The sequence below is a fragment of the Panthera pardus genome, unplaced genomic scaffold (assembly GCF_024362965.1).
Source record: "Panthera pardus isolate Hobbes unplaced genomic scaffold, ASM2436296v1 HiC_scaffold_15, whole genome shotgun sequence".
In the NCBI taxonomy this organism is placed as follows: domain Eukaryota; kingdom Metazoa; phylum Chordata; class Mammalia; order Carnivora; family Felidae; genus Panthera; species Panthera pardus.
Window position 1 is genome coordinate 181,720 of NW_026526710.1, and position 20,348 is coordinate 202,067.

Here is a 20,348-nt window from a genome sequence, read left to right on the forward strand (position 1 = left end):
CCCGTCTGAGGAGTTCCGTCCCGACGGGCCGCCGCCTCGTAGGGATACAGGCGCCGTGCTGGCCCATCTCCCAGGTTGTCAGAAGGTGCCGGAAGTCCAGAACTTACCTTGCCATTCAAAAAACACTGTTGACACATTCACACGTTTTGAAATCCCACGTGATGATCCGAAAGGCAGCCTCTGGCCGAAGCTGGCCCGTGGGTGGACAGCTGGCTTCGGGAAGACAGCTGTGGGGCCAGGCTGTGGGGTGTTTTGGGGGTGGGGAGGGGGTGGGAGAGGGCAGTTAGGACATTTGGGGCGATTTTAACTTTTTTTTACTTATTTTATTTATTAACGAAGTTTTTTCATGTTTAGTTTTTGAGAGACGCAGAGACACAGAGTGTGAGCAAGGGAGGGGCAGAGAGAGAGAGGGAGACACAGCACAGAGCCCGACGCGGGGCTCGAACCCACGGACCGTGAGATCGTGACCTGAGCGGAAATCAAGAGTCGCACGCTCCACCGACGGAGCCGCTGTGGGTGAATTTTTACTCGGGTCTGCACACTTGCCGAGCTCGCCCAGCACCCGCGGGAGGTTCTCCTGCACCCTCTGTGTCCACACCCCCCCTCCCCGCGGTGCCCCCGCCTCTGTCACCGGAGCTCAGCGTTGCACGTCCGCCAGAACGTCGCCGACGCGGGCTCCCAGGGCACTCCTCCTGCGTGTTGAGCTTCTGCCGGTCGGCGCTGTGTTTGTGGTTCATCTGTGTCGTCGCGGGCACCCAGCGTCCGCTCCTTTTCCCCGGCGGGTGGCATCCCACTGTGTGAACCTGCCCCCTCTTGTCATCCTTTGCCTCGTTTGCGGACGTCTGTGTTTCCAGTTTGGGGCTTTTCTGAGAGACGCTGCTGTGAGCGCTTGCCGATGCTCATTCGTGTGCGGACGGACGTAGGTTTTCGTTTCTCTGGGGGAAAGCTCTAGAGTGGGTCGCTGTATCGGGGGGTAAGAGTCTGTTCCGCGTTAGCAGATGATGCCACCCGTGTCCCAGCGACGGTTGGCCGTGCCTGTTAGACTTCCCCCAGCGGGGTGTGAGTGTTCTGGGTGCTCCGGTCCTCATCAGCGTTGTTATTGCCGTCTTTTTTGTGTTAGCCGTTCTGGGGGAGGCTGTCGGACCTCACCGTGAGGCTAATGGATACCTTCTCTGATGACCAGGCTGCCCGGGACTGGTGGGGTGCCTCCATGAAGTCGTGGGGATCTAGTCTCCCATCTTTCCGCCCCGCTGTCCTTTGTTTGCGGCTTCCATCCTCAGGGCAGCCTCACGATCCAAGGTGGCTGCTCTGGCTCCATCCCTCACGACTGCAGTCCAGGCAGCAGGGGGACTTGTCACCAAATACAGGGGAACTTCTGACGTCGATAACGCCAGGAAGGCAAAACGGGGTGATGGATAGAATGTGACTATGTTAGAAAGGATGGCCTTCTTCTCCTTTTCGTTCACTGCTATATAGTCCCCAGACTTAGAACAGAACCTGACCTGTGGTGGGGGAGCTCAGTAAATATTGTTGAGGGGATGTAGAGCCCTCAGGGAAGGTTGCACGGAGAGCGTGAGTTTAGACCTAAGAAGCGAGGGGGTCACCAGGGAAGCCGTGGAAGGGAAGGAGCAAGCAGTCTGTGCAAAGGCCCTGTGGCAGAAGCTTGCCCGGTCGGCCGAGGAGCAGCGAGGCCAGTGTGGCTGGAGGGAGTTGATAAAGGGATAGCTGCGGGGAGCCCGGTTGCTCGAGATCTCGTAGGTTAGGGTCAGGGTTCTTGTTCCGGGGTAAACCGGAGGCCACTTGGAGGCGTTTGAGCAGGGGAGTGCCGCAGCCGACCTGTCTTTTAGGAGCCGAACTCTGAGCCCGTGGGGAGAGCCGAGCAGCGGCAAGAGCTGAGGCAGGAGAGCCGCTGACCAAGTGAGTGCGCCCGTCCCGACGGTCCGTGCCGGGCGCGGGGTGGTGTTGGGGAGAAGCGGAGGGTCTCCGGGGGGGGGGGGGGGCGCGCGTCGCGGGGCGAGCGCGGCCGAGATACGCTGGCGCCGGGGCGTTGGGTGGGAGGGAAGCGGAGGCGTCGGCCAGAGATGGCTCGACTTCCCGGCCGAAGAAACCCGTCCGCGGTCTTAGCAAACCGCTCGGCTTTCCTACGAAAAGCACCTTGAGAAGCAACGGAGGTCGGAACCCGAGCCAAGGGCGCGGCGTTCCCAGGTTCCGCGCTGACTCAGCCTGCGCCGGGGTCCTCCCCGAGCCCCCGGGCCGCCTGGGGCAGGGCGCGCCTGCGAGCCCGGGGTGCAGAAGGTGGCAAGAGGCCCGCCGGCCGATCCGGGGCGTGCAGGGGCCGGTCCCGTCGCGGGACTGGGCTCGGAGGTGTGTTTCCTCTGGAGCCTGTTTCCTCCTCTCTTCTCGCCGGGGGAGGGATTCGGTTTTGCAACTCGGGGGCCAGGTCAGGTTAATGGTTATTCTGCAGGGCTGCCCGGAGCCCAGTGGGTGAGAAGGTGTAAGGGTGCCGCGGGGATGTGATTAAGGGCCCCGCGGCCGATGGGTCTCCCCCGCTCCCTGGGACTTCGGGGACGCGCTCGGCCTCCCCGCCTCGGTGTCTGTGTGTGTTAAGTGAGCCTTCGAGAACGTAACGAGGTGAAGCAGGCAGAAGGCCGTTGTTACCCGGATGGGGCCGTACGGGGAGGGTCGATACGATTCGCCTGCTCTCCGCTTGTCCCCCGCCTCCTCGGGGGCAGCGCGGGGTGGGCGGTTGTGCACAGGTGGCACCTAGGGAGCGGGGTTTTGGACTTGGGTGGCAAGGGCATCCTGGGCACCGGGGCAAGGGCCGTGGGAGGCGGTGAGCTGATCTGCCTTCCCGGAGTGCACTCGTGTGTGGGAGAACACGGCGAGGCCTCGAGTGCCAAGGGCAGGAATTCGTATCTGAAGGTGGTCGGGAACCCAGCGACGGTCACGCTCACGCTGAGCGCCTCCTGTATGCGCTTGCCGTGTCTAAATCTCATCCGCGGCTCTGCCCAGGAGGGGCTGTTAACTGTTCCCATTGGACAGCTGAGCGAGCCGAGGCACCGAGATGTCGCTGGAGGCCGCACGGCTAGGAAGCGACGGACGTGGGGTCCAGCGAGGTCCGTCCACACCAGCGCTGCCTGTAAAAAGCGCAAATCATGAATGTGAACGCCCTGTGTGATTTGAAATTTTCTAGGAGCCACGTTAAAAAAGAGCCACCTGGGGCGCCTGGGTGGCTCAGTCGGTGAAGCGTCCGACTTCGGCCCAGGTCATGATCTCACGGTCGGTGGGTTCGAGCCCCGCGTCGGGCTCTGTGCTGACAGTTTAGAACCTGGAGCCTGCTTCTGATTCTGTGTCTCCCTCTCTCTCTGCCCCTCCCCTGCTCGTGCTCGATCTCTCTCTCTCTTTCAAAGATAAATAAACATTAAAAAAAATTTTTTTTTCTTAACACATCAGGTGCTTCTGGAGACTGTAATTTCTCCTTCAGAGGAAGGAGAATATGGCCTCCTCCGAGAGGCCTTCCTGGCCTGCCCTGTTTGACGCGACGGCCCTGTCACTCTCCACCTGGCTTTATTTTTCCCCAGTAAGCGTCAGGGCCTGAAGCATTTCCTGCAAGGATTTGTTTGTCTGGTGCTCACCAGTGGCCTCTGCCCCGGGGCCATCACCTCCACCAGTGCGGGGACCTTGCTGGCTTATTCTCTGCGCTCAGGATGCCGAGGGGCCCCCGCAGGTGCCCCGGGAGTTTTGGGGGGTGCTGGTGAATGGTTGGGGCGCGTGGTGCATCTTTCCACGATCGTCCGGGAGCCCCGACGTCGAGCCTGAGGAGCGCCGTGGGGTCCGGTGGGTGTGCCGAGGGGCGCGGAGGTGGGCCCACAGCCTCCCTGCCGGATGCTGTCCCCGTTCTCCCTGGTGCCAGGGGACCGAGGACGTGAGCTTTGGGCCAGGATGCCATCCTGGCTGGGTGTGGGTTCCGGTGACACTCTGGTCACTTAGCTTGGCCTTGGCCCCTGTATTGGGCTCCGTAAGTGTCCACCACCCCCGCCCCCCCACCAAAGACGTGTGAGTTCTAACCCCAGTTACCTGTGAATGTGACCTTATTTGAAAATAGGATTTTTGCTGATGAAATTAAGGTAAGGACCAGATGGGCCCTAAATCCAACGCGAGCTTTTTTTTTTTAAGAGGAGAGGGCACACAGGAAAGCGAGGCGACAACGGAGGCAGAGTTTGGAGGATCGCGGCCGCCGGCGGCCGGGGAGCAAGTCGGGACCCCCCTTCCAGATTCCAGAGCGATCAGGGGCAGCATGGCCCTGCCCCCACCTTGGGGTCAGACTTTGGCCACCCCCCTCCACCTGTGAGAGAACAAATGTGTGTTGCTTCAAGTCCCCCTCCCGCCCCAGGAGTGACTTCGTCCGAGCAGCCGGGTCGGCGGGGGGGGGGAGAGGGGCCAGCTGAGGCTTCCGGAGTGTGGTTTCGCCTGGGGTCTTGGATTCCCTGGCTCTTGGGATCTGGCGAGCGATGCTTTTCCGGCCCCTGGACTGAGGTCCCGAGCTTTCGCCACCGCCGGCCAAGGGTGACGGTGAAGTCCCCGGGAGCCGTGGGGCCCTCTCGGCCTCTGCCCACTCCTCAGCTCAGAGCTCATCCCGGCCGCGCGCTCGAGGCCAGGCTGGAGGTCTGAGGCCCTGGAACAACAGCCATGCGGCCCCTGGCCTCTTCCTGCCTTCCTTGGGCCTCCGGTGAAGCGCGGGGCTGGCCCAGGACCCCCCACCTCCCAGGCCCCTCTGGTGATGCTCGGGGCTGGCCCAGGACCCCCCACCTCCCAGGCCTCTCTGGTGAAGCGCGGGGCTGGCCCAGGACCCCCTACCTCCCAGGCCCCTCTGGTGAAGCACGGGGCTGGCCCAGGACCCCCCACCTCCCAGGCCCCTCTGGTGATGCTCGGGGCTGGCCCAGGGCCCCCCACCTCCCAAGCCTCTCTGGTGAAGCGCAGGGCTGGCCCAGGGCCCCCCACCTCCCAGGCCTCTCTGGTGATGCTCGGGGCTGGCCCAGGGCCCCCCACCTCCCAAGCCTCTCTGGTGAAGCGCGGGGCTGGCCCAGGACCCCCCACCTCCCAGGCCCCTCTGGTGATGCCCGGGGCTGGCCCAGGGCCCCCCACCTCCCAGGCCTCTCTGGTGATGCCCAGGGCTGGCCCAGGACCCCCCCAGCCCCTCTGGTGATGCCCGGGGCTGGCCCAGGACCCCCCACCTCCCAGGCCCCTCTGGTGATGCCCGGGGCTGGCCCAGGACCCCCCACCTCCCAGGCCCCTCTGGTGATGCCCGGGGCTGGCCCAGGACCCCCCACCTCCCAGGCCCCTCTGGTGAAGCGCGGGGCTGGCCCAGGACCCCCCACCTCCCAGGCCCCTCTGGTGATGCCCGGGGCTGGCCCAGGACCCCCCACCTCCCAGGCCTCTCTGTGAAATGCGGGGCTGGCCCAGGACCCCCCAGCCCATCCCCCGCCCGACTGTCCCTCCCTGGGCAGCGTCTGAAGCACCTCCCCTCCTGGCCTGGGGAGGCGATGGGGGCCAATGGAGGAGCCCGTGGAGACCACCCTCGCGGTCTGTGACATCCATGTGTGACCTCCATCGGCCTCGGTCCCGGCGCTGCGGCCTGGCCCGTGAGGTGGCGGCTGGCTAAGCCTCAGAATGCGATCACGACTCTGATTTTACAGATTGACTTCACCGAAACAGAGACCGATAGCCGAAAGTTAGCGTGAACGAAACGTTCATTTTTGCCATCCCGCGTCCCCTGGGCCGCTGTCCCGGCCCAAGCTGGGCCCCGAGGAGGCCATGCTGTGTACTTTAAAAAAAAAAAATCTCGCTTAAGTAGGAGCTATTTGAAATATATACAAAGGAGGGGCGCCTGGCTGGCTCAGTCCGTTAAGGATCTGACTCTTGATTTCGGCTCTGGTCGTGATCTCACGCTTCGTGGGATCGAGCCGCGCCTCGGGCTGTGTGCTGACAGCTCAGAGCCTGCTTGGGATTTTCTCTCTCCCTCTCTCTATGCCCCCCTCTCCTTCAAAATAAATAAATAAACTTTCCCAAGCACTGTCCTAGGCCCTGGGGATACGTCAGTGAATCCATGAACAAAGCAGATGAGGATCCTGTCCTTGTGAGTTCATGACCTAGCAGGGGAGACAGAGAAAGAACAGTGGACATAGAGTATGCTGGAAGGCGACAAGGGCCATGGGAAACACAGTTTCAGGGAGATCAGGTGAGAGATCTGACTATGTGGTCACCTTAGGAAGAACATTAGAGGCAGAATAACCAGTGCAAAGGCCCTGGGGCAGAAGTGTCTGCCAGCCGGCCAGCATGACAGGGTTGAGTAAATGACAGGGACAGGACAGGACGTGAGTCCTGGAGAGGCCACAGGGGCCAGACCAGGTGGAGGGACTTGCCGGCTGGGGTGAAGACGACAGCTTTTATGTTCATTGTATTTTCAAGAAATAAAAGCTTACACAGTATGTTGTACATTTGACAAATCGCTGTGAAAAGGTCCCAACCGACTGTATCTTTCTGCGGCTCGTCTTTTTTTCCCAAGTCGATCTGTTCGTGCTCTGTCTCTCAAAGATAAGCAAACATTAAAAAAATTAAAGAAAAATACGTTTTAAAAACATATTCGCTGTCGATGGACGTTCAGGTAAGCCGTGGTCCTCAAGGCGTCCTGCCTGTTCACGGGCTGCGTCCTCTGCTGGGAATGCCCTCTCCCGTCTTCCTTTCCCGGCAAAGCCCAGCTCACTCTTTCGGTACTGGGCTCACGTGTCCCCTGTTCCGGGCGGCCTCTCTGACCGTCCAGGAATGGGCTCCTGGCGGGTCTGGTTCGGTGAGCGGCGGTGGTGCCTGGCAAGGGCTCACCTTGGCCCTTCTCCCAAGTCTTTGTGTTCCGGGCTGTGATCTTTGACCTTGGGGGGAGGGGGAGGGGGAGGGGGCCAGACTCTGTCATATCAGGCAAAAGGCCGTGAGCTTGGCTAGCGCTGCTGTCCAGATGCCTCTGTCCCGATGCCGATCAAAACCAGTGCAAAGTCTGCCCCCTCCTGAGGGTGGGGGGTGGGGCAGCGACAGTGCCGGGGAGGAAGAAGGGTCGGTCACTTCATGCCGGGTGACTGCTTGGGTGACCTTCCGGATGCCCCGGGCTCTGCCATACCCTGTTCTGAGCACTCTACCTCTACAGACGCACGTAAGCCTCACCCCAGCTCTGCGAGGTGGACCCTACCCTCGTGCCCATTGTATGGATGTGGAGGTTGAGGGTTCGCAGAGGAGCAATGACTTACCCACCGTCACCCAGCCAGAAGGCAGAGCTCGGTCATCGAACGTTCCCTGTGAGTGAGCGGGTGAATGGGGTGGAACCCCAGAACTAGAAGCCCCTTCTGCTGGAGACAGAGAGGGAGGGACACGTGGCTTTGCCTGGAGGTTCATTTCTTGGGTCGTGATTTGTCCCCAGGGCAGGGTGAGCTGGACAGCGGACGAGGAACGTGGGGTGGGCTTCTGGGATGCTGGAGTTCCCAGGGCTTCTCCGGGTCCGGCTGAGAAACAGGGCTGGGGAGGGAGGGGAGGCAGGAACCGGAAACACTCTTCGTTTTTTAAAACCCCTCGCTTGAGGTATGATTGACGTTCTAAAGAGCTGTACGTATTCAGCGCGTACAACTCGAGTTTGCGGGAAGTGTTCGCCCTCCAGCCCGTCGCCGCGCTGTGTGTGGAAAGACCCCCCCTCCACAACTTTGCTGCTGTTTTCGTTTCGCAAGCCCAGCAAGCCCGGCGATCTCCCACACGCCACAGTGTTTCCAGTTAAGAGGACTGCGTCCTCTCCTTAAATATTTGCTAAGAGGGCAGATCTGCTGTTACGTGTTTTTATCACACACACACAGGAGGAAGGAGCTGGGACCGACGTCGCGTTCTCTCCCGGCGGAAGCCAGGACAGGCAGGGACCCCTGGTCACTAGCCCCGTGCGTGTCTTTTCCGTTGGGGGAGGCGATGGCTGAGACGGCCGCGTCGGGACTCCCTCCCTGTGGGCCTGTTGCAGATTTGAGGATTTCCACGCTGGGCGACCCCCCGCTCCCCCCCAGCAGCCTCTCGCCCAGCCCGCGCCCACAGGAGCTGTGGGGCCGCCCTCCTCCAGACGGTGCCCCGGCGGGCGTGGCACAGGGGTGGCCCGGGAGCCAGCGGTGGCCCGAGGTGTGTGATTTGGCTCCCAGGAGCGTTTGATTTTGAAAAAGAAATTGTCGCTATGGAAGCAGTTCGGAGATGCCACGGAATCCTTCGCTCAGATCACATTTGTGAGTCAGCTCTATTTGCGTGTATCACAGGTCGCGTCATAAACATGGTCCCTGTGGCTTCCGTGGCTGGTAGGGAAGATGTGTTTGTCAACGGGTGATTACGACACCCTGAAATCCAGATTTTGTGGTCAGTCTTCCGGTTTTTTATTCTTGGCAATGAATTCAACCCGTCTTCATTTCATTGCCATGTCGGTCAAACAAGACACAGCTGAGTCACTGGCGCCCATTGTACAGATGGGAAAACCGAGGCTCAGAGATGACCGTCTTGCCCGCGTGGTCCTGGGATCCGGCTGCCTTCAAATCCGCTCCTCTCCCGAGTCTGCCTGTTGGGGACAGAGGGCGGGGCCTGGCAGGCCAACTCCCGCCTTCTGCCTCCTGGACCCGAACGTGCGGCTGTAGCCTCTGCCTGTTGGTTCTGGCTGTTTGGGCACAGATGGGGGGTGGCTGTCCTTGTTCTGGAAGGCCGTGTTCAAAGGAACGTGGAAGGTGACACATGCCGTGTGGTACCTAACTTTGTGACATTGGGCATCTGTCTCATGGGCTGGCTCCCTGTGACAGACCCAGGCTCTGAGCCTTCAGGGGCCCGTGATGTGGCCGGGCCACGTTGGGGGGTGGGTTGGGTGGTCCCGGGGGGACCTCCCTGTGACACTAGAGCAGGGCTTGCAGAGCTGAGGAGGGAGGCAGGGATTAGAGGCCAGTGCATCTGACAGACAGACTGCAGACCTGTTTTCTTCGGCTCTGTCTCAGCACCTCCCTGCCTCAGGGCCTTTGCACTGGACATTGCATCTGTGTGCCGTCCTCCTCCCACCAAATCCACGCGTTCCCCTCGCTGCCCTTTGTTTTTATTCTGTGTTTGTTTTTGTTCTATTTTTGCTGGCGTTTCACCTGTCTACTCCGTTTAAAGTTGCAGTCCCCCTCCCTATCGCCGCCTCTCACACGGCCCGCCTTTTACCTTCGTGCGCAATACCTGCCTTTCCCCGGCTAGGTCAAAGAGGCCACGACGCTGGGCATTGGGGTCTGTCTTGTTCTCTCTGGTATCCCCAGCTCTTAGAAGAGTGGCTGGTATGTAGCAGGTGCTCAGGAAAAGTTTGTTGAATGAATGAATGATGCCTTTGGCCACATGGAGCCCACGAGTCTGCAGTCCAGCAGCGGGCCCCTCCTGGCCTGTTACTAAAACACACATGGAAAATACCAGCAGGGGCTTCCTGGGGGGCTCAGTCGGTTAAGCCTCCGACTTCGGCTCAGGTCACGATCTTAACGGTTCATGGGTTCGAGCCCCGCGTCGGGCTCTGTGCGGACAGCTCGGAGCCTGGAGCCTGCTTCGGATTCTGTGTGTGTGTGTCTCTCTCTCGCTCGCTCGCTCTGCCCTTCCCCCGCTTGTGCTTGCTCTTTCTCTCTCTCAAAAACAAATAAGTAAACGTTAAAAAAAAAATCTTTAAAAAAGGCAAAAACAATAGTAGGAGTATCTCGCCGATGAACGAACACTCCAGAGCGGTGGTGCCCGGGTGCGGCCCGGCGGTGGGTGCAGCCTGGCTCCGGGCCGCTGTTCTAGCCGCCCGGTGGGGTGGGCACCTGTGGGGACCCGGGTCACGCTCCTCACGGACGTGTTCGTTTTGCCCCCCCAGAATGTGCGCATCGACCCCAGCAGCCTGTCCTTCAACATGTGGAAGGAGATCCCCGTCCCCTTCTACCTGTCCGTCTACTTCTTCGACGTGGTCAACCCCAGCGCCGTCCTCTTGGGCGAGAAGCCGCAGGTGCGGGAGCGCGGGCCCTACGTGTACAGGTGAGGACGGAGGGGACTGGGGGGGGGGGTCCAGGTCGTCACCCCATTTGACAGTTGAGGAAACCGAGGCCCCCGGGAGCGGAGAGGCTTGCTTAAGGTCGGTCTGGCTTTCTCCAGTCCAGTGCCCTAGTGGTTGGGACCGTGCACTCTGGGGAGACACCTCCCGGGTTTAAAAACTGGCTTTCTGATTGCAGGACGGGGCGGTCTTTCCTTGTGCCTCAGTTTTGCCGTCTGTAAGTTGACGGTAACCGTATCCACCCTGGGGTGGCTGTGAGGTTTTGAGGACCGGACGAGATCGCGGGGGGGCCCTTCGGACGGCGTCTGCCCAGTAAACGTTAGCTGCTGGCGTATTATTACGGTTGCTGCGTGACCCTCTTCGATGGGTCATGGTCTTTGGGAGAGCGCGGCTCGTTGAATCGGCCCGAGCGGTTTTCTGAGAGACGAGGGAGGGCTGTTCCAGCGTGAGACCCGGTTCCCGGCTCCTGCCCGTTCTGCCTTCTGGGACGAGTCACGTCGCAGAACTGCCGACCGGGCTGGTCCGTGAAAGGCTTCGGGGCCGAGCCCGCTTTGCCAAAGTTCCTACTGATTTCTTCCCTCCGGAAGCATTTATTGAGCAGCCCCTGCGTGCTGGGCACCGTGCCAGTCGCTGTGAGAGGCAGACCCAAGCCCCTGCCTCGCAGAGCTGACGTCCAACGAGAGTAAACATGCGGGCCAATCAGGAGGCCGTAAGTGTGGTGAGAGCCACGCAGGGGAAGCCTGGAGAAGTGCTGGAGGGATGGGTGTGGGCGGGGTTGGCCTAACTGGAGGGTCACGGGGGGGACCTCTACCAGTGGAGCGCTTCCCGAGGCCTGGGTGGTGAGAAGGGGGTGCCGCTATCTGAAGATCTGGGGGGAGGAGGGCCCCAAGCAGAGGCGGCGGCAGGTGCAAAGGCCCTGAGGCAGGCAGAGTCTGGTAGTCCGGGAAGGAGAAGGCCTGTGTCGCTGGTCTGGTGTGAGTGACAGGGGGAGAGTGGCAGAGACAAGGCCAGAGCATTGGATGGGGTTGGGTGTCGGGGACCTCGGGGGCCACACTAGGGGCTTGATTTTACCTTGTCCGCAAAGAAGGCTTGTTGGGGAGAGAGTTTCCACTTTTCAGACTTTGTCCGGGTGCCTTGTAGAGAATGGGTTAAACGGGACAATAACGGATCGAAGCGGCTGAGACTTACGTAGCGTCTCCTGTGCTTTGGGCCGCTGTCGGGTGGGTTGACGGGCACCCACCCACTCAGCCCTCACACAGCCCTACGAAGCGGGTCTTGTCATCGCTCCCATTTTATAGACGGGAAAACCGAGGCCCCGGTAGTAAGTGACAGAGGCAGGGTTCGAGCCTGGGCCCTGTGTCCCCAGAGTGCACATTCCCAACCACCGCGCCACACTGCGTCCCTCGGAGAAGCAGCCGCCTGCCGGGGGCGGTGGGGGGAGGCTGTGAAGGAGGTGGCACTCGGCCAGGCCGGTGGGGGGGGTGTGTTGGGATCCGGGTGCTCTTGGGGGTGGCCCCGAGGAGCCCCGCGGAGGCTTGGGCGCCCGTTCTCACGGTGGGCTCAGGGAAGGCGGGCCGGGGGCCCTGTGGCTCCCGGCGGGTGCTGCGTCCCCGTGCGGCCGGGACCCGCTGACCCCGACTTCCCCGCCCACAGGGAGTTCAGGCACAAGAGCAACATCACCTTCAATGACAATGACACCGTGTCATTCCTCGAGTACCGCAGTTTCCAGTTCCAGCCTGACAGGTCCCACGGCCTGGAGAGTGACTACATCGTCATGCCCAACATCCTGGTCTTGGTAAGGCTGCCCCGGCCGCGCCCCCCGCCCCCGCCGCCGGCCCTCCTCCCCGTCCCTGCGGGTCTCCGTCTCTCTTCTCGCCTGCCCCCGCGCAGGGCCGTCCTGCGTGGGGCCCGGCTCTCAGCCCATTGAGTTTCCTAGGTGCGTCCTTTCTCTGGCTTGGGGGGCCCGGCCCAAGTCCTTGTGTGTCCTTTCGTCTGCAAATCTAACATAAACGGAGGTGCTGGTGGGGGACTTCCTCGGGCGCCCCCAGGTCGTGTCACTGTCTGCAGCGTTTCCAGGCGGGGCCTCCGCCCCCTGCAGCTGGGCCACAGTCGTCGCTGGGCTTGCTGACTGTGTGCCCGTGGGCTGGGGTCCCCGAGCCCGCCTCCAGGCTCGCCGACTCCCTGGGAGGGCTCGCGGGAGCCCACTGTGATCTGTTACGGAGGGAGGGTGCGGCACAAAATCAGCAAAGGGAAAAAGGCGGGTGGGGTGGAGTCCAGGACTCCCCCACGTCCCCCGGCAACGGGCTGTGACAGCGCACGTGAATGAAGGCTTATCCCCCGGGAGACCTGTAGACACTCCGTCCCCAGGGCTTTTATCGGGGGCTGGTCACGGAGGCACCTTCTGCCTGGCACCCACCGAAATCCAGATCCCCGGAAGGAAAGCACTGGTCGGCGTAAATCATACTGTTTGTACAAGGAGACCAGGCACAGAGAGCCCCCCACCCCCACCCCTTATCAGTCAGAGAGGGGTGGGAACCCCTGCAAACCCGAGTTCCCAGATGGCGGCCAAGGGCCAGTTTTGCCAGCAGGCCTTTCTAGAGAGAGGGGGCTCACGCCTGTCGTGTTAATGCTCTGCTAACACGTTAGTGTTGATGGGCCTTACACACGTTACCTTGTCTACTTGTCGGTGATCCGGGGGCCGGCCCTCGGCTGGGCCCTGGATCCGAGGCGAGCTCACCTGCCAAGTCCGTTGGACGGACGGGACAGGGGAATGAATGCATCCCGAAGCTTCACAGCTGCCTCCCCCAGAGTTAGATCCTTAAGCTTTGGCAGCGGAGACGCTTTGCCCCACCGATCAGGTGGGCACAGCCCTCCCGGTAACTCCCAGGGTTCGTGAGCATTCGTGGAAACGGACACGCTCACGTCCTGCCGGGAGGAACTGGGAGGGGCCGTCGGAGGGTAGTGACTTTAAATAGAAATTGCACCTTGCTTCCCACCTCAGAAGCTCCACGGGTAGGAATGTGTCCTCCTGATAGCCTAACACACACAGAAGATGTTTGTACCCGCGGATATTCATTTTGGCAACCTCGTCAGAGCAGATTCCAGAAACAACCTAAATATTGTTCCATCGTGTGCGGTTTCGTTGCGGTGGTTTATTGCAGCCAGGCGGTGCTAGGACCTGGCCCGGCAGCAGGGGGCGGGGATGCGGGCGGTGGGCGGGGACGGGACCCGGGACCCGGGGGCAGGGGGCGGGGCCGTAGGTGGTGGCTCAGAGCAGTCCCTAAGGAGTATCCAAGGGGGAGAAAGGCGGGTACAGAGCACAAGCAGCAGGCTATCACCATTTATAAAGGAGCGGGCCTTGCATGCACACCCCACTTACACACGTGTGCTTTTACGTGTTTTGAACAGGGGAGCAAACTTCTGTAACGGGCCAGATAGTAAATATTTTAGGCTCCGAGGGCCACGTAGTCTGTGTTGCAACCGTTCAGCTCTGCCTGCCAATGCACAAACAGCCAAAGACAACACAAATGGGTAGACGTGGCTACGTTCCAATGAAACTTTGTTTCATATGGACACTGAATGTGCGTTTCCTATCATGTTCATTGTTTTGAAAACTCTTTTCTTCAACCGTTTGAAAACGTAAAATTATGGGGCGTCCGGGTGGCTCCGCTGGTCAAGTCTCCCGACTCCAGCTCGGGCCGTGGTCTCGCGGTTTGTGAGTTCGAGCCCCGCGCCGGGCTCCCTGCGGTCAGCACAGAGCCTGCTTCGGAGTCTCTGTCTCCCTCTCCCTCTCTCTCTCTCTCTCTCTCTCTCTCTCTGCCCCTGCCCTGCGGTCTTTCTCTCAAAAATGAGTAAACGTGAAAAATATACAAAAATGTTCTTGGCTCTCAGACCGTACGGGAACAGGTGGAGGGCTGGCCTGGGCCCGGCGTGACGTCCAGGGTGGATGGACCCGTGGCATCTAGCCTGTGGTGTCCCCGGGCTCTGCAGGGTGCGGCGATGATGATGGAGAACAAGCCCATGAGCCTGAAGCTGATCATGACCTTGGCGTTCAGCACCCTCGGAGAGCGTGCCTTCATGAACCGCACCGTGGGCGAGATCATGTGGGGCTACGAGGACCCTCTGGTGCACCTCGTCAACAAGTACCTGCCAAACATGTTTCCCTTCAAGGGCAAGTTTGGGCTCTTTGCGGAGGTAAGTGCGGCTTGGCCTGCAGTTCGGGGGCCTGGGTCGTGTCCTCGTTGCCACGGCCTGGAAGATGGGTCAGCGGCCTGCTTTTCGGGCTGGCCGGGGACCTGGGGGCATTGGGTTGTCAAGGGCAGAAAACCTAACTCAAAGTGGCTGAGGACAAGCAGAGAGTTTGCTGGCCCATCAGACTGGAAACTCCAGGCCTGTGCTCAGGTGCGGCTGGACGCTTGTGGCTGCCGGTGGACGAACGGAGACCGGCGGCCGGGCAGGCGGGTCACGAGTGTTGACCCCGACGCTCCCCCGGGCTGCCCGCTTTCCTCTTGATCTCGACCCCTGATAGTCTGGTAGGGATTGGGCTCCTGAGCCCTGGGCCGACGGACAGCCTGACCTTGGCTCCCTCAGCCGCAGGTTTCAGCGAGCCCTCCGAGTGGCTCCAGCCTCAGCCTCCCCTTTGGGCGCTGCTGCTCTGTGGTGGGGGGCGCGGGGGAGGCAGGCTGGGATTCCACCCCTGGCACGTGATAGACACTCACTACGTTTTGGCAGGTCCTGAGTGGGTGGGTAAGCTGGCAAGTTTGGGGTTAAGTGACATGATTCCTTTCAAAGCGTCTTATAGACTCGTAAACAAGTGAGAATTATTGCGAAGCGAGTAGCAGCCACGTAATCTATGTTTGCGTATGACAGAAACGCCGAAATAACATCCCAGCAGTGACTGTTCAGTGTTGGTGTGGTGTCTTCATAGCCTTCAGGGATCCAGAGTGTTTTCCTACTACTCTGCTCTCCCATCCTTACGGTGTGGTTTTCGTACTCCAGCTTACCACATGGTCCCGTGTGGCTGCCGGAGCGCCCGCGGTCGCACCCACCCTCCAGGAAGCAGAATGGGAAGGAAAGAGCGGTTGGGGATGGAGAGGCAGGCAAGGGAGTTGAGGACGAAGCAACATGACCCAGCTGTCTCCTTCTTTGGGAGGGAGGAAACCGATTTCCACTTGCTTTCCCTTGGCCAGAACTTCGTCAAGTGGCCGCGCCTAACTGCAAGGCAAGTGGGGAAACGCAGCCGAAAAGGCTAAAGGCCGCAGCTGCTGCGCTGATGCCCTGAGTAAGGTTTGGGTTTTGTTACGAAGGAGGAAGGGGAGGCTTCTAGATTTCACCCCACGGTCACTCATTTCTTTGTGTGCTTTGCGTGTGAATTAGAAATCTGTTTCTAGGAAATCTCCTCAGAGTGCCAGAGCCTGGGGCTTTCTGTCCAGAACCTGCTCGATAACAAACATTAGGTCCTGTGTCCGTTAGGATAGACCAGGTTATGCTGTGTAATAAGCAGCCCCAGAACCTCAGAGGCTCGAAACAGTTAAGTTCGCTCCTGGCTTGTATGCTGTGTCCAGTGTGGGTGACCAGGGGGCCGTCTGCTGTTTTTGGCCACTTCAGGGACCCAGGCACCGGGAGGCAGCAGTGAACAAGATATCGAGGCCCCTGTCCCCTGGGTGAAGCGGGGAACGGCCTCTAAATAAACAGGTGTGCTCGAGGGCCGGGCCCCGGGGCCTCTGCCCCTGTCGCGAGGCTTAAAGACGCTGTTCTCTGTCCTTGTCCACAGCTGAACAACTCCAATTCCGGGCTCTTCACCGTGTTCACGGGGGTCAAAGACTTCAGCAGGATCCACCTCGTGGACAAGTGGAACGGACTTAGCAAGGTGAGGGCAAGGGGCGGTGCCCTCCTGCTCGGGGGCCGGGCGGGAGCCACAGAGGCCACCTGTGCTGGCCTCCCTGTTTCTCTTGGAACTCCAGAGCGTGTTCCCCTCTGGAGTGGAGACCGTTCTCGAAGTCGGGGATTTTGCCTGTGGTCGGGGTTCAAGTAGCTCTTGGTTCTGAACGGGCGGGTGGGGAATAGAAGCTTTATTTATGTAGCACCTAGTGTATACCAGGAAGGGAGTTCTTTCTTTCCTTTTGTCGAATTTACAAAACCACTCCAAAGAGACTACGCTGATCCTATAACCACCCATCGCATTAAAAGATATAATTACACTAGGAACACGGGAAGACGCTCACATTAAAAAGATAAGACAACAGAGGGGCGCCTGGGTGGCTCGGTCGGTTAAGAGTCCGACTTCGGCTCCGGTCAGGATCTCACGGTTTGTGAGTTCGAGCCCCGCGTCGGGCTCTGGGCTGACAGCTGGGAGCCGGCTATAAAAATTAAAACCGAGAAACGACAAACCAGTAGAGACAGATTAAGTGCCCCTTGCACCGCTCCACACGCCGGCCCCCCTGCACTGGGGCACAGCGGGGAGTCCACGGTGTGCAGTATGGGGTCTTCCTGTCCTCCTCTGTCCCTTCCACACCCGCCTTCAAACGTGACGAAATGCGTTGGCCCGCAACTTGCTGTTTTCCACCTTACTTGCCTTTTCTTGTTACGGATGCAAATGTTGTTCACACCTGCCAAGCGCTCACCGTGACCTGGGGGCCCCAGCGATCCCCACCCCCCCCCCCCCACCCCCCTGGTCCATGCCCGGAGCGGCCAGATCACCATTTGCAGCCGGTAACAACCCTTCGCAGCGGAGGCTCTCCGCCTTCTCTGGCTTGTGTTTTCAACGCACAGATACGCGCGTGCACACAACAGAGGGCCAGAAGGGGAGGGGTCTGTTTTGTTCTTTCCAGGCCTCACTTCCCAGAGGCGGCTGCTGGGTTGAGATCGCCCCCTGGGGGACGGGGGCACCATTATGATTTTAAATATTTTGCTTACCGTAGATGTTTCACAGTAAATACGGTAAATATTTTACTTACCCCCTCCCTTATCTGTGTTCTGGTGACGTCCTCTCTGAATGGTGAGGATGCCAGACTCTCGCCTCTCACCTCCCCCCTCTCCTGCTTACTGTGCCCCTTGGAGATGGGGGTGATTTTACAGATAAAGTCACCGAGTCCCCGGGGCAAAGGTGCCCGTTCGAGGGTCCGTGTTAGCGAGCGGGGAGCCACAGCCGACGCTCTCTGGCTGTCCGTGCGGCCGCCCGCTCGCCTCCCCGAGGGGACCGGCTTCTGGAATGGAGTGGTGGGTGCCCTTCTCCCCGGGGCCCCGTGCGGTCGCCGCCCCAGGTCGGGTGTGGTCATCGCGGAGCTCAATGGGCGCGTCCGAACGCTTCCCCGCAGGTCAAATACTGGCATTCTGACCAGTGCAACATGATCAATGGGACGTCTGGACAGATGTGGGCGCCGTTCATGACTCCTGAGACCTCACTGGAATTCTACAGCCCCGAGGCCTGCCGGTAATTGCTGGGACACCCTGGGTCATCCTGGGCCTTCCCCGGGCAGCGGAAGTTGGCTTTGTGGACGCTCACGGCCTAACCGAGTGGCTTTTCGCGTGTGCTTGGGAAGCACGTTTGGCTCTTTGTGTGTTCCTGGGCCCTTGGCACGGTCCGGAACCCTCTTTGGTTACACCGTGAAGGGCCACACCCCTCCTGCACCCCGAGAGGCTGCGGGCAGGGGTCGGCATGCTGGTAAGGGGCAGGAAGCCATCAGGTCCCGAGGGCTGGGAATGGGGTGAGCACCGGCTCCCTGCGGCATCCGTCCAGCTGCCCTGTTGTCCATTTGGATGCTCAGATCGCTAGACGCGCGTCCGACAGCCTCTTTGGGCTCCAGAGTGTGGCCTTGGAGGCCCGGTGGATTCTGGGGGCCCCAGTGAGGGTGAGAATAGACAGAGCTCTCCTCTGAGAGACCCCTCTGCTGGAGCCGCCTTTGCTGTGCCTCTGTTTACTTTTTAAAACGAGAAATTTCAACCCAGAGAAAAGCCGCAAGCAGGTGCCATTTCCCTCAGTTTTGGCGGTCATTTCTCTCCTGCCCCATCCGCTCTCTCTCGTCACTGCTCAGCCCCCCGGGACCGTCCGAGAGTAAGTTGGACGCCTCAGTACCTCAGGGAGCGTTTTCTAAAAACAAGGACGTTTTCTTGCGCGACCACATTACCGTCATGAAAATGAAGAAATCTAGCGTCCACCTTAACACTGTTGTCTGGGCCGCTGCTGTCCCCTAGGAACGCGAGTCCTGTCTGCAATTTTAGATTTTCTAGTGGCTGCGTTAAAAAAAAGTAGCAAGACGGACACGAAGTTAATTTTAACGATAGGTTTTATTTGACCCAACTGTACCCAAAACGTTACCACATTGGCCTGTAAGCAACATCAAATGTTACTGAGATGTGTTACTGTTTTTTTAAAAAAATTTTTTTGTAACAAGCTGTAGAAATGTGGAATGTGTTTTATGCTTACGGCGGGCCACACCCAGACTCGCCCCATCCGAGGGGCGTGTGCGACAGATGGCCTCCGTGGACAGCATGGTTGTAATCCAGAGTCCATATTCAAGTTCAGAAGTGCCTTCGAGAAACACGGCAGGGAGAACAGGGTGGGGGACACGGTGCCGCTGGCTGAGGCCGTGGCGGCTCAGTCACCACGTGTGTGCAGAACTGAAGCTGATGTGTGATCAGCCCGGGGAGGCCGGATGGAGGAAAAGGACCAGGGGCAGGAGGGAGCACGTCTGAGCCACAGCCAGGGGGCCCGTGGGGTGCTGTAAAGGGGCTGGACCCCAAAGAGGCCTTTGGACCGTGGTGAGGACAGCAGATCGTATTCTAGATAAGACTGGAAGCAATTGATGGGGCGCCTGGGCGGCTCAGGTGGTTTAATGTCTGATTTCAGCTCAGGTCATGGTCTCGTGGTCTGTGGGTTCAGGTCCCGAGTCGGGCTCTATGCTGATGGCTCGGAGCCTGGAGCCTGCTTTGGATTCTGTGTCTCCCTCTCTCTCTGCCCCTCCCCTGCTCACACACTGTCTCTCTTAAAAATAAACATTAAAGGGGCGCCTGGGTGGCTCAGTCGGTTAAGCGTCCGGCTTCGGCTCAGGTCACGATCTCACTGTCCGTGGGTTCGAGCCCCACGTCGGGCTCTGTGCTGACAGCTCGGAGCCTGGAGCCGGTTTCGGATTCTGTGTCTTCCTCTCTCTCTGCCCCTCCCCCGCTCATGCTCTGTCTCTCAAAAATAAATAAGTGTTAAAAAAAGTTAGAAAAAAAAAATACTGGAAGCAATTGCACTTTTTAAAATGTTTATTATTTATTTTTGAGAGAGAGTGTGAGAGGGGGAGGGGCAGAGAGAGGGGGAGACACAGAATCCGAAACAGGCTCCAGGCTCCGAGCTGTCAGCACAGGGCCCCACGCGGGGCTCGGACCCACGAACCGCGAGATCGCGACCTGAGCCGGAAGTCGGACGCTCAACCGACTGAGCCCCCCGGGCGCCCCGGGAAGCCATTGTGACTTCACGTGGGGACGTGACTGTGTTCTTATTTTAAACTGCCATCTGCTTGTGGAGACCAGATGGGTGTGGGCGGGGAGGCAGGGGGAGCGATTGGCAAGCCCCCGGCTGAGAGACGGAGGCAGCTGCTGGGACCTGGGGGCGGTGGGGGGGGGGGGGGTGGCAGTGCAGGTGGAGACAGTGCAGTGAGGAGGGGCTCAGCTGGGGCCGCCTTCAGCGGGACCGGTCTAGCCGCGACGTGCGGGACGTCATCCTGTACCCCGTCTGTCCCCCACAGGTCCATGAACCTGGTCTACAAGGAGACAGGGGTGTTCGAAGGCATCCCCACCTATCGCTTCGTGGCCCCCAGCACCTTGTTTGCCAACGGCTCCATCTACCCGCCCAACGAGGGCTTCTGCCCCTGCCTGGAGTCTGGGATTCAGAACATCAGCACCTGCAGGTTCAGTACGTGCCTCTCGTCCCCGGGAGGGTGGGCGGGAGGGTGTAGCCCGACGCCGCCAGGCATCTCTCTGTCCCTACGGGCCCCCGCCGTCTGTCTAATCTCTGGCCTCTTTACTCTTGATAATTCCATTAATTGGCCGGAGATAAGGAGGGCAGCGGACAGATAATCTGAAAAAGCAATACGCCGCGTAGATTAGTGGCTGTCGGCACGAATTCCCACAACCTTAGGGGCCGAGAGCGACAGCGAATTTATCGCCTCTGACGGTGCGACGCAGGCCTCCCCAGGCGAGGGCCCAGATGCCCGCGGGCTGACAGCTTCCTGGCTGGACGCTCGAGGGGGGAGCCACGGGCCGCTGT

At 60.1% G+C, this 20,348-nt stretch overlaps 1 protein-coding gene across 6 annotated transcripts in view; it reads left to right on the plus strand.

Moving 5' to 3' along the window:
• Positions 1-20,348, plus strand: part of SCARB1 (scavenger receptor class B member 1) — an 81,936-nt gene that overhangs the window by 23,961 nt on the left and 37,627 nt on the right. For all 6 annotated transcript variants that reach the window (XM_019467701.2, XM_019467700.2, XM_053901921.1 and 3 more), the window contains exons 2-7: positions 9,923-10,080; positions 11,750-11,891; positions 14,087-14,290; positions 15,870-15,965; positions 17,413-17,528; positions 19,828-19,994. In XM_019467701.2, the coding sequence (XP_019323246.2) occupies positions 9,923-10,080; positions 11,750-11,891; positions 14,087-14,290; positions 15,870-15,965; positions 17,413-17,528; positions 19,828-19,994 (883 nt within the window). The remainder of the gene's footprint in view (positions 1-9,922; positions 10,081-11,749; positions 11,892-14,086; positions 14,291-15,869; positions 15,966-17,412; positions 17,529-19,827; positions 19,995-20,348) is intronic.